Source organism: Zingiber officinale, chromosome 6B (genome assembly GCF_018446385.1).
Source record: "Zingiber officinale cultivar Zhangliang chromosome 6B, Zo_v1.1, whole genome shotgun sequence".
In the NCBI taxonomy this organism is placed as follows: domain Eukaryota; kingdom Viridiplantae; phylum Streptophyta; class Magnoliopsida; order Zingiberales; family Zingiberaceae; genus Zingiber; species Zingiber officinale.
Genome location: NC_055996.1, coordinates 121,114,086 through 121,130,662, shown reverse-complemented (window position 1 = coordinate 121,130,662; position 16,577 = coordinate 121,114,086). Strand labels below are relative to the sequence as shown.

Sequence of the window (16,577 nt, the reverse complement as noted above, 5' to 3'; positions counted from 1 at the left end):
AGAGCATGGCATGTAAAGGGCTCGAGTTTGAAGCTTTTGATGTTTAAAGACATCAAAAGATACCGGTTAGATTGATTTTTTTTTTTTTAAAATGTGGATTTCTATTTGAGTTCATTTGAAGAAAAAGTGTATTTTTATTATTAAATTTGACCTTTTCTTGAGAATTTTCACCTTGACTCATAAAGTTAAAGACACATGATAACATAATCCATGTAACTACTGCTAGCTTCTCTTTCCTTTCTTTCTCCTAATAAGATACTTAGGCTATGAATATAAACGACTTCCAATTCTGGTAATCTATTCTTGATCGGTGATACAATCAATCAAAACCCTTTACTTTTTGAACTCCTAGAGATAAACATATAATAAGCATATCTATAGGACACCCCAAGAGAAACTAATGTCGCAACAATCACAACTAAAGGTGAGATATAAGTCGCATGAGAAATTATAATGAGGCGAAGTGAAAAAAAAGGCATGCATCCGATCCTGTGAGTCGTACAGTACTCATTGTTTCTGATTTCACATGCTACATCCTTTTTCTTTTTCCTGTGTTGATGACTTAGACGAGTTGTGGTATCGTTCACTCTGAACATCACTTTGCGACAAATTCTCCAAACATATGAGACAAGCAAATAGTTTGAAGCACTCTTTCCTTTCCCCTCCGTCCGTTTTGTCAGCTGCTGCACTACTCATCCACTGGGCCGTATCTGCAGCAGAAAAAGGGGGGCTAGCTTCCCTCCCGGCAAGGAATATTTATGAGCATATATAAACTCTCAGTGGAGAAGCGTCAGATAGTGGCTAGCCTGCGAAGCATATATTCCAGTAGTTAGCTAGACATGATCATTCGAGAGAATAACATATGGAAAAATGGAGATTGGAAACTTGCATGTCCTTCTGAGAAAGGAGAGGAAGACCACAATGAGGGCCAGACCCGCCAAGATGCCCACAATTATTGCCACCGTCTTTCCAATATCATCTTCTGAATAATCTACATATCCACTCACAAGATACATCAGTTTCTTTTTTATAGTTTTTCAGGAGGAACATTAATGCTTGATGGTGAATGGCATTTGTTAAATGTGTAATGGACTTGGAATTCGACCCGGAGTAAGATAATATTATTAACTTTGATTAAAAGCTACATTCTGTCCAAAGCTACTTTAATCAAAATGGTGGGTTGTTGGATTTTGGAATGGAATATGATGGTGCCTATTCCATCTACCTTTTTATTTCGAACACTATTCCCTTTCTGACACGAAACTTTTCTCAGTCTTGATATATTAAAACTTATTCTGATTCGCCATAACAGTTCTTGGTTCTTAACACCAACCTCAACTGGAAGGGTTCCTTTTATTCTCTATAAAAACATAATTTACTTTTGAAATTTGGATATTAAGACCACCACATAATATCTAATTGCATTGTATTCCAACTTAATTTTAAAAAGAAAAAAAAAAGGAAAAGGATTAGTAGTGTCTGTAACTCGATCGCATCTAAAACGCAGAGAAAACAAAACAGAGGAGTAGAACTACAGACCTGCCGATGACCGGAAGTAATGGCCGGAAGCCCAGTACCTAGCATAGCACTGCGCTAGATAGACGTCGGCCGCAAGCGCCGACCCGCAGGCGTTCTTGAGCTGCCCTACCGCCTGCTGAAGGCAGGCGGAGCAGTCGGCGGCGTTGATGTCGCCCAGGCACTGGACGTAGCCCTGCACCGTGCCGGAGCTGCTCACCCGGTAGCTCACCCCGTTCTGCAGGTCCGCCAGCACGTCGTCCCGCCGCCGGAAGAACTCCCCGTCGTTGCTAGAGCTGGCGCTGCACTTGCGGTACACCATGGTGGTGTCCGGCTTCCCCAGGAAGTCCTCGTTGCTGTACCTCACGAAGCAGCCGTCCAGCTGCAGCGAGGCCGCGTAGGAGTCGGCGCACACCAGGTTGAGCTGCCCCACCGCGCTCTGCACGCACGCCGAGCAGTCGTCGGCGCTCAGGTCGTTCCGGCATTGGTACAGACCCGAGGCGGAGGACGCGCTGCTGCCGGCGTTGTCGCCTGACTTGAAGCTGTTGTAGGAGGACTGCGCGGCGCCAGAGACTATCGAATTGAGGAGCGAGTTGAGGTTTGCCTGGAACGGGGAGTTGGCGTCGTACTTGGACGGCGAGCAGCCGACGTAGATAAAGGACGCAGCTCTGGCCAAGTGGAAGAAGGAGAGCAATAGCAGCCAGTTCAGTAACATGACTGAAGCTAGCTTGTTTGCGCGAATTGAAGTGAGAGGGGAAATGAAAGAGCTGAGTGAGAAGATGGATTCTTTAGCCATCTCCTTTTAAGGTGGTGCCGGAATTTCTCTTTTAAATTAATTCCCTCCAGGTCTAGGCCGGGGTGGCCACCCAGTGCATTCCTGCCCCTGTTCCAAATTAAAGATAAAGAGTGGTTCATCTTTTGGCAACGAGATTCTTTATCTTCTAGCTTTTTTGATACTCGAGCACTCCCGTATGGGAGTGCCCATGCTCCTTGCCTAAGCCCTGAGTAATTATCGCACCCATAACCAATATTCCTTCCTGATTTACATTCTCTGAGGGAGAGGCAGGGCATGGCCAGGCAAGTACAAGGCCTCTTTGGCAAAAGAAGAGTCGTCTGTTTTAATTTGGCCTGCGGGACATGGCTTTAAACTCGGCCACAAGTACCAGTCAATGGTCCAAGCCGCAGCTGCTCTCCTGCATAGAAAGCATCATGGTACGTAGAAGAAACAAAATCATGACTATGATTTCATCCTGTGCAGGTATTAGCAGGTTAACAAATTATGACAACAGCATTCATGTCTTTGGTTTCATAGCTTATACTCGCGCATCGGTTTCATGGTTGCTTGTGGTCAGCATATTCGCAAAGCAGTTATTGGACAGTGGCGCGCAAGGGCTCCCACTTGAATGCCTAGACGTCAGTGTACATTGAGAGGATAAATCTTGAACAATATGTTAAAAAAAAAAAAAAAATAGAAACTCAAATCTAAAACTGATCACCTTCTATCAAATTAAGCCTAAATTATAGAGCCGGGCCAATTTCAAATATCTACTCATTCATTAGATTCTGGTTCAAACCCGTCTCAAATGCACATACAACAAAATCAAATTCCCTAGAAAATCATAACAACCCTAACTTCCCCAACTACTACAACGAACTCCCATACGCCTGGACACTGTCTTTTATTAGAAGCAGGTCGCAATAACCACCTCGCATCATCCTCGCAACTCCCACACCAAGTGCATGCCCTCGCAAATTATTGTAAATATTGCGTGACAAGTTTGTAACAAACTTATATATTTATTACAAGTTCATTGATTGTTAATTGGCTGACAGGATTTTTTTTTTTCTACATCATCAGCCACGTACTATGATAGTGTGTCCCCAATTAATAATATTAGATAATATTTTAAAATTTTATAATTCAAGTGTTCAGAGTTCAGACTCAATAATTCATCTATTGGATAAATTTGAAACACAACTTACCTTCAAAATATTTATCCTATTATTTATTCCCCTAAGTATCACTGTAGCTTATTAAAAAAATAATAATAATAATCCTAATTAGTTTCATTGACTATCTCTGGGTGACCGGTCCAGTCCTACGGAAGTTTTCCACTGGCCATCAGGGTAAATCGGGAAGCACACATAACGACCAGCCTAGAAGCCCGCATCCTTTGGTTACACCCCTTCATTTGGAGGAAAAATTCCTATAAATATATTGTAGTTAGGTTTCGAACCGTAGATACCTGGGTGACAATCTGAATATCACTTGGGGCTTATTAAAATAATATATTAGATTGATATTAAAAGGTTACAAATCTTCTAATAATTTTATAAGTTTTCTAAAAGTATTTTTAAAATTATTTCATGATCTAAATTAGTTTCTAAAAATCTTAGTAGAATCAATCTCATCATTATTGTCTTTGCGCCGCATGATTTAAACGAAGTCATGAATATTGTTCTTGTCATATAAAAACTCAAATATTTTCTTTAGAAAGGACAATCAAAAATTAATATTTTAAAGTAAAAGTGTAAAATGAGAAATGAAATGCATCAATTTTTTTTTTCATTCGAAGGGATGTTCAAAGAATAAAAATGATGAAGAAACTTTAATAAAAATGTTCCTCGTATTGGGAAATCAAAATTTAGAAGAAGTTGACAACTTGTTAAGAGTCAAGTTTTTCTATTGAAGTTTTTCTCAATAGAAAAGTTTAATACAAATAATTGATAAATCCATTAATATTATTGACTATTAGTGTGGATGATCCACAGAAATTTTTCATCAGCCATCAAATAAGAAAAAGAATAATGTGGATAAACAATAAATATCATAGAAAAGAAAATAATTTAAAATAAAATAAATTAAAGTTAAATTTGAGATTGGATCATCCATAATAAAAGAAAAAAAAATAAAAGTCTTCCAGAATAGAAAATATTTAAGATTTGTGCATCTATAATAAATAAAAAAAATTAAAAATACTCAAGATTGGCAGATATAATAAATTAGATATTTAATTTTTTTTATTTGATAATTAATATTTTCTATTTTAGTAATAAATAAGGAATAATTATAATTCTTATTAAGATTAGTAATTTTTTATCTAGAATATTTATTTTCATATATTTACTGTTAAGTTAAATTTATAAAAGAAGTTCAGAGTATGGTATTTTAATCATTTTTAAATTTATAATTTTCAAATTGACTTCTTTGTGTGAGAGTTGAGGTTGTTTCCTTCTTTGATTCATCAATTTAGTTTATAGTTCATGTGTGATTTGACAGTTTGAAGTTGGTGCTACGTCACAAGCTAACACATGGGTCAAGCCACCTCCACACAGCCTGACCGATGGCACAGGTTAGGCCGATCGAGACCAGCACGACACAGTTGTTCTCGTGTTGTGCAAAGCATGACGACCTAGGTTGTGTAGGGATGAGCTAGATCATTGGTGACCCGACCCATTGTACACTTCTAGATTGAGTCATGAATCTAAATCAAACAAGGGTCTAACGGAAAGTTCATTTTTAAGGTTGGTTTATTGGATATAAGTGATGTGAATGGAGAAAAGGTAAAAAAGGAAAAAGACTTTATTGTGAATGAGACTTTAATCTCATATTGGGAGTTTCATGACATATTAGTTGGTTTATATTGATTCACATGCATTGAGGATGTGAACAAATGCATGGGGAGAGACTCTCTCTCACGCGTGGGTACATAGGGGGGTGTAAATCCAGGGCTCGGATTTGCACTGAACCATGTTGACTCGTGTGCGGGCACGACCTGTGCACGCTGAATGTCGAATCGGTCGAAGCAAAATTTGCCCAAGTGAAACAATCAAAAATCAAAACGGTCGAGCGATAATGAGTAAAGCAGTGTCGTTAATCTGAGCTCCTATATAAGGAGACTACGATCACATGCATAAGACATACAGGAACACAAGCAGAACCTCTCCACCTTCATTCCCTCATCCTCTGCCCATGATAGAAGTCGGGTGTTACTCAATTCGTCATGACCAATAGTGTTTGGTGGAATCACGGTCAACCGTTGTATCCTGGGAAACAGACGACCCGAGTAAACCTCGAAGCACTGCCGGAGGTAGGGCGAATCCCTCGGTCAGCTCGCTCGGTCGGCCTTACTACCCGTCCGACCGTACTACACGGTTGGTCTCTTTAATCGGACGACTACTTTGCGCGGTCAACCTCTTTCTGCCTCTCGATCGTGCTGCTCGGTCGGCCTATCTGATCCGCTGCGCCCGCTCGTGCTGCTTAGTCGAGCAGCCCACTTTGTCAACATTGTGCAGACTGTCTTCATCACCTGGCAGAAACTAACCCCTGCTGGCAGCCTGAGATTATCCGTTCAGGTCATCTCTATTGTAAGTTGAATTTAAATTCTGTGTAATTTTAAATTCAGCTAAATCCCCTAAATCTCCGACAACAGATTATTTATCCAACATGGTCTTCCTATTTGTTTTATTTTAATATGTCTTATGCATGATTAATTATGTGAGTTAGATTGAAAGGAGACATACATGTTTTGCTTAACCCGTTGGATCGAGAGAAAACACGAGAGAGGAGTGAATAACGCATGCCATTTTTTTCATGATTTTTAAAAAAATACATAGCGGAATAAAGAATAAGCACAATAAAGACATGGTTTCTTTTTTTCTTAGTTTACAGTCTAACGGGTGCTAGTACAAGGTACATGATCATTAATCATTTTCGATTAACAATCCAATAATTATCTTCTTTTTCCAATAGCAATTCAGAGACGAAGACTTGTCTTTTACAAATGATAAGGAATGGTAACACTTTTACCATCCTTAGATAGTAAAGCACGACAAGATGAGAATAATACAAAGAGAATACCGACGATTAAAAGACAAAACTTGAGTGCGTTCGTCGTTGGTTTGTGCCAAAATAATTTTTTCACCATTTCTTTTTTTTTTTTTTTTTTTTTTTTTTGCCCCAGGGCATAGCGCAGACGGTGGGCGCATGGTATCTTTGGCGTAATGGCCAGAGGTCGATTCTCAGGAACTGACGACTTGGGATTTATCCTGCCATGCACCTATGACCTGTGTACCTGCATGAACCTCCCTCCATATCCGTGGGGCCGGCACTAGGGGAGCCGCTAAGGTAGCGGATCTACCTTTGAGTGCGTTCGTTGGAGTAATATTTCAGCGTTGTAACAGAAAATTGGAGCAACACAAGAGTCATTTGAGCATAGAAGATGATGTACTGAGTTGCTGGTCGAAGGTTTCTTTTATAAGGTATTCCAGGTGCCTGGATGCATGTCCAAGCACCTCCAGCAAGAGTTATCCAACTCCAGGTGCTTAGATTCCTTCTAGGCTCCTAGACTACTGACATGACACCACCTGATCGAAGCTCTATCCGCCTCGATGTTATCCCTTCCCAGGCGCCTGGATCTCTCCTAGGCGCTTGGAAGATAATGTGTGCCTCCCAACTAGGGTGTGCCACCTCATCAAGACGTAGGACTGAGTTTCGACATTTCCAAGCTCTTGGATTCCATTTGGTCGCCTAGACTTCCAAGCACCTGGAATCCATTTGGTCGCATAGATGACCACAACTCCAGTTAATGTTAGATTTCAAATCATGCATCACAAAATTAGCACAAACAATAATAATATAATATTTAAGTTGAAAACAGTTTAACAGTATGACTACTGTCTGATCTTCACTTTTGGATTTCCAATGAAACCCTAGTCAGACCGACGTCCACTGCTCCCTTTTCGGGAATGTATCATCACACACTTCTCTTAAGAGAGATTACCTGACTTGCCAAACATCTAGTCTTCTAGACCTATTTGGACTACATGCTCGACATCCGATCCTCTGACTCCTAAGACTTCCTCCAATTTTCAGTCCTCCATACCCATCAACCTGCTGGACGTTCGGTCTTCTAGATTCGTCTAGACTTCCCGCCTAGTGCCTTTAATCTACCAAGACTTCTGCCTAGTATCCGGTCTAGTTGACCTATTAGGGCTTTCTTTCCCTTGCCTAGTATTTAGTCAACTTGACCTACTAGGATAGGACTTTTGTCTTGCCTAGTATCACTAAGACTTTCCTTTGACTAGTATCACTAGGACTTTCTGGTTAAGCTACCTACATCTAGTCAACCTCATTATATCATAATAACCCTTAATTTTAAACCTCTATGAATTATGAAAATATAGATTTGATTATTTGGTGCTTCTAACATCAATAATCTCTTCCTTTTTATTTATAGTAATGTAATTCAAAGTTAAGAAAAACATAACACATTAAATAAAAATTTAACAAGTTAACATGTAAAGAAAACATTTTAACGAGTTGAAAAACATGTAAAAGATTTTCAAAATTCGAAGTTTACAAAAAAAAAAAAATGTTCCCCTTTAACTAAAACTCTCCCCCGAAATGATGTTTTAATGCAAGTTTGAAAGCATATTTATTTTTAAAAGTATATTCTTGTTTTTGAAAACATAATTTAACTTTTAACTTTTTCTCCTGTTTCGACATATATCACATATAAAACATTTATTAGAGAAAGAATAAAAGTTTTAACAACTTTTTCAAAACATAAATAAATTTTGAATAATAGTTTCAAAATAGACAAATTTTGAAAAAAGTTTTGAAGATAGAGAAAAAAATTTTAAAAATAGACAAATTTCGAAAATAAATTTTCAAAGTTAGAGAAAACTTTCTAAGACAGATAAATTTTGAAAACAAATTTTCGAGGATAGAGAAAATTTTCTATTATGAAGAATTTTTGAAAGTATGTGAACATATATTGAATTTTTAAAAGTGAATTTTCAAAAGAGGGATTTGAAATAAAATAATTTTAAAAGAAAAAATTTTGAATACAAAGATTATTAGGTCTAAAATGATAATTTTGATAACGATTTGTAACTTAAAGAAATGTGATTGGAAAAAATGTCAATTTAGGATTTTAATATTGTAATAATATTGAAAAAAATACAAACCTATAATCCAAGTGCTTGTAGAATTAAAAATGAGAAACATAAATAATCTATTATTAAAGCATCCTTATTCAAATGTCTATTTCTTATTACTAGCTGACTATAAAAAAAATAATTTTCACTTATTTAGTCAAATTAAGTAGCAATATCCAACTAGTTATTTCCTATGAAGATTATTTAACTTGATTAAGGTTTTAGTGTTAATTTTGGATTAGAATTATTAAGTTAAGGTGGATTAATTAAGTTTTAAGTTATAAAGTTACTCAAATTAAACTTCAAGTTAAGTCTAAATTTAAAGGATAAGTTCATAATTAGGTTGAATTAATTAGTTTCAAGTGAATTAAAATTGGGTTCATTAAGTGTAATTACAAATTTTAAATTAAGTTTGATTAACTTGAGTGAATTAGATTAGTTAAACTAATTTTTAATTAAGTCTTTTACTTAAGTTAGTTTTATGAATTAAGTTTACACTATTAATTAAGTTATAATTAAGTTAATTAAGATTTAATTGATAAAAATTATTTTTATTTTGAATTCAATTTAGTTTAGTTAACATAACTTACAAATTTTAAATTAAGTTTGATTAACTTGAGTGAATTAAATTAGTTAAACTAATTTTTAATTAAGTCTTTTACTTAAGTTAGTTTTATGAATTAAGTTTACACTATTAATTAAGTTATAATTAAGTTAATTAAGATTTAATTGATAAAATTATTTTTATTTTGAATTCAATTTAGTTTAGTTAACATAACTAGTTAAGAGTTAATTAAATGGATTTTTGATTAATTAACTAATTAATGAATTTTGGAATGATTAATTAGCTCCTATCGGATTAGTAATTATTAGTTATATTATTTAGAATTTAATTTAGTTTTAGGTTTAATTGAAATTTTTAGTTAGGTTAAGATTTCTTAGTTAGTTTAAATTTCAAATTATTTATTTGGGTTAGATTTAAATTAAATTAAGTTGGATTTATGAATTATATTTGATTATTTAAGTTAGATTTTATTAATCAAGTTTAGTTAATTGATTTTGAATTAATTAGCCTTTAATTTAATTTTGAATTAAATTTAAGTTGATTTTGGGTAAATTTAAGTCTAACTATTGTGTGAAATTATGAATTTTTTAATTAAGTTTCAATTAAATCGATTAATTGAGTAAATTAGGTTAATTAATTTTGAATTTAGCCTTTTACTTAAGTTAGTCAATTTAGCCTTGTATTAGATATTAATATATAATAAAATTAGTCAATTTTTATACATTCATAACGAATTATAGAAAATGTAAAATGTACCTTTCGAATCGATATATCCATCGAAAATAAATAAGACCTCCAACTTTGGCCTCATATGATAAGTGAACCAAAAGATATTTCATGGAATCAAAAAATGAGAGTGGAAAGATCTTTTCTAAATTACACATAATGATTAGAATGTCTTTATCTAACATTTGCATGTGTGAATATTTCAAAATTGTTGAACAAATATCATTAAGAAAAATATTTAACTTCATAATGGCACCTCATACAAAATTTGGTAAGAGCTCCTTAAAAGAAATAGGAATGAGTTTTTCCATGAATATATGACTGTCATAACTTTTCAAACTAATAAATTTGTATTTTTTTCATATCAACACTTCTTCCAAGATTAGAGATATAACCATATGAAAATTTCAATAATTTCAACCATTCACAGACAACACATCTCTAATCTTTATTTAATATATAAACTGGCTTTGGCTTTGGTCCCCTACTACTTTCGTAGACATTTGCATCTTCATCAGCTCTCCAATATAGTATACAACCATCTCTGTAAACATCAATTCTTTCCACTAGAATACCTAATTTTTTAACAAGTTTTTTTATATTGTAAAATTCATTGGACAGTATGTGATAACATGGCAATGCCTCTCCAATAACTTGAACAAAATCATTAAACCAAATCTTGTGACTGATGGGTACATTTCATATAGATTTTTTATCGTAGTTTGACACACATCCTATCCCATGTTTATATGCATATATTTCATGTTTTTATCTTTGTGTGCTTCTTTTTGTTACTTTTTGTTCAGAGAACTACTCTTTGCATATTTTCATTGATAGGATATGAATTTGGAACTAAAATGGAGCATTAAAAGTGGAGTGGAGTAAGGAACCGAACACACGAAGCATCCACGAAGAAAAAGGATTTAAAAGCTCATCAAAATGAAGTTTTAATTAAGGAACATACTCTAGTAATGTCTCATGATACGAGCGTGTTCATATGGTGAAATTAGGCATAAAATGGTGCTAAAATGACCCCAAACAGTTCCCACGTGGGCAGCCCATGTGGCTAGGCACGAGCGTGCTGGGTTCTGCCATTTTCCCTTGAGTGTCCATGGTGGACCACCACAGCCCGTGTCAGCTTCTGCTTGCACTGCGGACCGAACCTCGAACGATTATAACTTTTAGCTCAGTTCGAACTATGGATCATGCCATATATGAAAATGTAGATAATTTCAGGATCTACAACTTTGATTCAGGGTCCACCTAAGAAAATAACATCTAATGGTTAAAAAACTAGGTTTGGTGGAGCCTTATAAATCTAGAAAATCTGCCCTACTCAACCGAAATTGCAGACCAAACTTTGAAGGACCATAACTTTCAACTCAATTAGAGCTAGGAGTCAAACCACCTATCAAAATGTAGATATTTCAAATTCTACAACTTTAATTCAAGGTCCAACCTGAGAAAACAAGGTCTAAGGGTCAAAAACCCTATTTTAGTGGAGTCATATAAACCTCTAGATCTTGATCACTTGAAGAGAGGTATAAAAGGATTAAGCAAATACTTGCTTGGCCACTCTTGGACTAGAGGAATTTATCCTCCTCCTTGGGATAGGGTTTCCCCCTCTAGGGAAAACCTTAGAGCACTCATCTTCATCCATTCAGTGATCTGTCCACCTCCAGCGCGCAAGGGAACCACTCCGAAGATACCGAGAATCTTCTCCCTAAGCATGTCTCTATCTCTATTCTCTATTTTGATCTATTTGAATGTTTTTATTAATGTCTTTAGTTTGATTTTTCATTATGATGGAGTAGTTCTCCTTATTCTAGGACGTAGGGAGTATCCCTTTTTGATATGTGAACATGTTTTCGTTTAATCTATATATTTGCATGTTTCTTATTTGATGAAATGTATATTTATGGTCTAGATCTACCGTATTAACATGGTATCGATGCCAAAAGCACGAGAATCGTATCCCACTAGGGTTTAGGGATGAATTAAAAGGAGAACCCGACCCATATAAATCAAGAGGTAGAGTCAGATACAAAAGTGCAATCTGATATGTTGCGAGGAACCCTAGGCGATCATAAAGTTTAATGGATTAAACTTAATTCATTGTCATACAGTAGGAAAAGTGGTTAATTAGATATCGAGAGATCTAGTGACAGGGTCCCCCTAGGTTTCGATCACTAGTTACGATCCTTCCGAAAGTAAATGATGATTAGGATTGGTAGGCTATTGCAACAAAAGTTTACATCAAATACCATAGGATGGTCTATTTACATAAATATCATTATGGATAGGAAACTAAACATAGATTAGGTGTTTATATTCATTTGGGTGAAACCGAAGTCCTAGAATTGCCTTCACCACTGAACCTTCTTTGATCTCTCTACCTCTACCTCAATTCTCTCGTGCTCAGCTCTCTCACTCTCTTTCAACTCTCTTAACTCTCTCTCTCTCTCGTCTTCCTAGCTTGTTCATGACTTCAATTACCTAAGATTGTCTAAATAACCTATTTTGTCATTCTGACTAGTACTTAATTCACATTCCCTTTATATTCGATCTTTTATTACTTAACATTACTTCTGTGCACTTGCGGATTTGCCCGCGCATCAGCGGCACATTATACTCTACCTTGACATTCAATAGCCTTGTGGTGAGAAATAAATTAGTGTGATTGTCACAACCAACTCATAATGGTTCTAGAACTCACCACTTTTTGAAATTGGAAATATGTGTGATCAACACCTAGTACTTCTACCTTCTCTAACGGTGATGTATAGATAGTAAATATTTGTTCATCTGTTGGAGGACAACTAGACCTTTCACCACCCGGTTTGGGAATGAAATTTTAACCCACTACATCAATTACCATCCTCTGATATTGATTTAATTGATTATAATAATTCTGATCGCTGCTAACTGAGACTTATGTGTTTCGTCCATGATCTTCATCGGATATGAATGATTTATCATGACATATCTAATTATAGTAATTCGGGGTAAAATCAAATCTATAAAAATGTTCTCTAACTTTGTCAAGCTGTAAAATTAACATTGTGATATTTTGTACACTGACACCTTATCTTATCCCTATCTATATACTCAACATTACTACAAGAAAAATCCAAAAAATATTCCTACCCAACTTTAAACTCATCCATTAAACTCCAACGTTCAAGTATGTTCCTTTTAAACATCCAACTCCTTTCTTTCTTCATTTTTTCTATTTTCATCATATAATCCATACAGTAAATATTTATCTCCTAACGAAGCAAGAGAATACAAAACATTCTAGAAAATATTATTTATCTTAAACACAATGATACTAACTTGATTTCCACAAGTGAACAAAGAGTAACGAGTAGATATACCTAAAACAGGTGAGATCTGTACAAAAAGTGTCTCCAAAGACACTTAGCTCATGCCAAAATGAGATCTGCATAAATAATATTACAAAATCAATAATCAAATATAAGAGTACACAAACAAGATATTAATATATGCAAGTCCGATCACAAGAAATAAATATCCAAATTTGAAATACAGATTAATCCATGACTTATTCATCACAATAGAAATGGCCTCAGTAGTCGGCCAGTGACAACGGTGGCCAATCGGCCACAACGATGGCCAACCAACCACAATGATCGGCCATGGCCACAGCAGACAACCACAGCGATCGACCGTCAACCTTAGAGCATGGTCGGCCTTAGCATCACCATTGCCATCACACCTCTCCAAACTCACGAAAGTCATTGTCGTCATCGCCAGATCAGGGGAGTTGGGGGATCAGGGGAGTTGGGGAGGGTTTAGGGAGATTTGGGGAGAGGTCGGGTAAGTTTTTAAAATAAGATTTTTACGATGAATTTTAATTTGTCGCCGATTTGGTGACAAATTCAAGATTTGTCGGCAAATTGATGACGAATACTAAATTTGTCACCAAATTGATGACGAATCACGAATTCGTCACCAAATTTAAACATCATCGCCATAGACGAGATCTCAAATTTGGCTATGAATCTTGGATTCGTCGCCAAATTAGCAACAATTCGAGTATTCGTCACCAATTTGGCGACAAATATCGGATTCGTCGTAAAAATGTCAATCAATTGGTATGTCTTATTCGAATTATGTGGATTCACAGAATGATCCAAAATCGATTGGCTTGAACCAATCAATTCTCCAATCGATTAGGGGTCAATCTACGACTCTCCTAAGCATCTCGAGTTGCGACAAACCATGAATTTGTCCCAATATTGGCGACGAATTCAGAATTCGCCCCAAAATTGGTGAAGAATCTAGAATCCGTCCCAAAATTGGTGAAGAATTCAGAATTCGTCCCAAAATTGACGATGAATCCTGACTTCATTGTCAATTTTGGGACGAATGCGAGATTCGTCGCAAAAAGGTCAATTGATTACCACAATCAACTAGTATGCCTTATTCGGATTCGGTGGAATCACAGAATGATCCAGAATCGATTGGGCAATCGATTGATTAATCTGCGACTTCTTGGGCATTTCTATTAGCGACTATCTCGAATTCGTCGAATCGTGAATTTGTCGCTAAATTTGAGATCCCGACCTAGTTCTAAGGCGGCTGAAAAATTTTTAAATTGCCAACTAATCTTGAATTCGTTGCCAATTTGGCAACGAATCAGATTTGGCGACGAATTCCTGATTCGTCACCAATCTGACGATGAATTCAGGATTCGTCGTCAATTTAGTAACAAATTTTACGACAAATTTAATCTTAACAATAAATTTTAAGATAAAATAATTATGTTGCTAAGTTAAAGATAAATTTATTTTTGTCACAAATTTTGTTGCTAATTTACAATGATTGTTATTTTCATCATAAATTTTGTTATTAACCGGTGATGAAAATTTTTTATCGTTAAAATTTCTCACTAAATTAGTATTTTTCTAATAGTAGATTTGAATTAATAGATTAGAGCAGAGCACATTGCTATCGTGTAATTAAGGAAACAAAGAATAGAGTTACTACTACTACTGGAGCACGAAAAAGAAATTAAGAGAATAATTTATGTTTCATTGTCAGAAGCCAAACGTTCCACTGTGTACAGTACGACAAAGGTAGTAGATAGAGAATAGTCGTATCTAACAAGTGCTACTTCAATAATACTTTGGCGTCCTGTAGTAGTAATTAATTATTTATTTATTTAATCTAGTTTTCATTTTGATGGATCGGAAGATATATCGATCGAAGAGATAAAAAGTCGAAGGTCACGGACTTGACAGTGCTGCCAGCCAGCTTGCATGCGATTGCCACCTAAAATCAAACAAACAAACGAGTACCATTTTCTGTTTATTTTAAAGCCGTTCCTGGAAATGGTTGGATGGATGGATACGATGGATGATGGAACACTTGCAGGCAAACGCAAAAGCCAAGTCACGGGCAGGCAAACGTAAGTTTCTGCTGCTGTTCTCTTCTCGTCTAGCCTGGCAACAAACTAAATTTGAATTAAATGATAGACTGGATAACTTATTAAAATACAGCCTTAATTTACAAATTAATTGAGATCTATAATTCTTTTTTTTTTCAATCAGAACATTATCTTACAAGGCAGGATAAGATGATTGTGTGACCTAATCAATCACGGATTCAAATCAAATCTTAAAAATAATATTTTATAACAATTTAGACTACCTGTCGTAATCCTTTCTCGGAATCTCATATTGATAAGAATTTCATGCATCAAACTACTCTTTAATATATCCTTAAATCATAGGTGTAACTTCTTTTACAAGCTATCTTAACTTTTGGTCAAATTTTCTTATTAACAAGATTTATTTGATAATATATATGTTTTGTTATCATGCATATCCATTTATGAATAATCTATGAGCACCTACCTAGTGTTAATTTTTTTAAAAAAAAAAATTAGGCTAAAGGGAGTAAAAGTTTTTAAAAAAACTAACACTAGGTTTTCACAGATTGTCTATACATGAGTGTGTAGGATATATATAAGGCATTGAGAAGCTCATAATAATCAACATCTTTAATTTTGAAGACTCAAAATGATTTGCAAATCAACTTACAGATTAAAGAGATAATTAACCTATTATTGGATTTTTCAACTAAATAATTAAACATTTAATTGGATTGTAGAAAGTGTTAACATTATATTTAAGGAATTTAAAATTAAGCTTATAATAGTTAAAGTTTTAATTTTGAAGACGACGCTTACAAATCAACTTGTATTTTTAAAATTCACAAATAGCAGTAGATATATTATAGAATAATTTGCAACTGGATTTTTTATTTAAATAAATTCATTCTACATAAAAATATAATATTCTATTTTGGGCGTTTAAGAGCTCAAAATTATTAATTTTGAAGGAGCAAGTTGATTATAAATCATGTCGCAATTTAATGAAATTCAAAAATAATTTTTATAAAGTGCAAGGATGCCTAATACGTTCAACTTGTAAGACGATGTGTAAATGTTAATAATGGTCAAATTTTTCATAGAATTAATTTACACTTATGTTATGCCAATTTTCAAGTGCAATCAATTTGCATTTTTAAAATCAATGAATTAGATTCCCTTATACCTAAAAAAAGGTCAATTTTCCTAAATATATTTTAACTTATTTTTAAATTAGCTAAGCTTGACCATTGTGGGCTCTTGATAGCTTAAGTAAACTATCAATATTTTAATTTATTGTATCAAAAGAGTTTATTTTAATGAGAAAGTTATAATTTACACAGTGTAATCAATAATATTAAGCTTTTTTCAAATGATTTTACTACTTTTAATGTAAAACAATTATGGGATTAAATGAAACTTCATATTGTA

The 16,577-nt window shown here is 34.7% G+C and overlaps 1 protein-coding gene across 1 annotated transcript; it reads right to left on the bottom strand.

The window, feature by feature from the left end:
- Window positions 1-337: 337 nt before the first annotated feature.
- Window positions 338-2,608, bottom strand: LOC121989295 (plasmodesmata-located protein 8-like). Its single transcript, XM_042543241.1, has 3 exons — window positions 1,540-2,608; window positions 890-991; window positions 338-806 (listed from the first exon to the last, which is right to left on the bottom strand). Exons 1-3 carry the CDS (start codon window positions 2,309-2,311, stop codon window positions 802-804), a joined length of 879 nt encoding a protein of 292 aa, XP_042399175.1. The 5' UTR covers window positions 2,312-2,608; the 3' UTR covers window positions 338-801.
- Between the last annotated feature and the right edge of the window lie 13,969 nt (window positions 2,609-16,577).

Excerpts from the sequence above, each read along its gene's own strand:
- LOC121989295 (XM_042543241.1), bottom strand. The coding sequence starts at position 2,311 with ATGGCTAAAGAATCCATCTTCTCACTCAGCTCTTTCATTTCCCCTCTC. Across the intron at positions 992-1,539 it reads TTACTTCCGGTCATCGGCAG|ATTATTCAGAAGATGATATT; the intron begins GTCTGTAGTTCT and ends GTGGATATGTAG.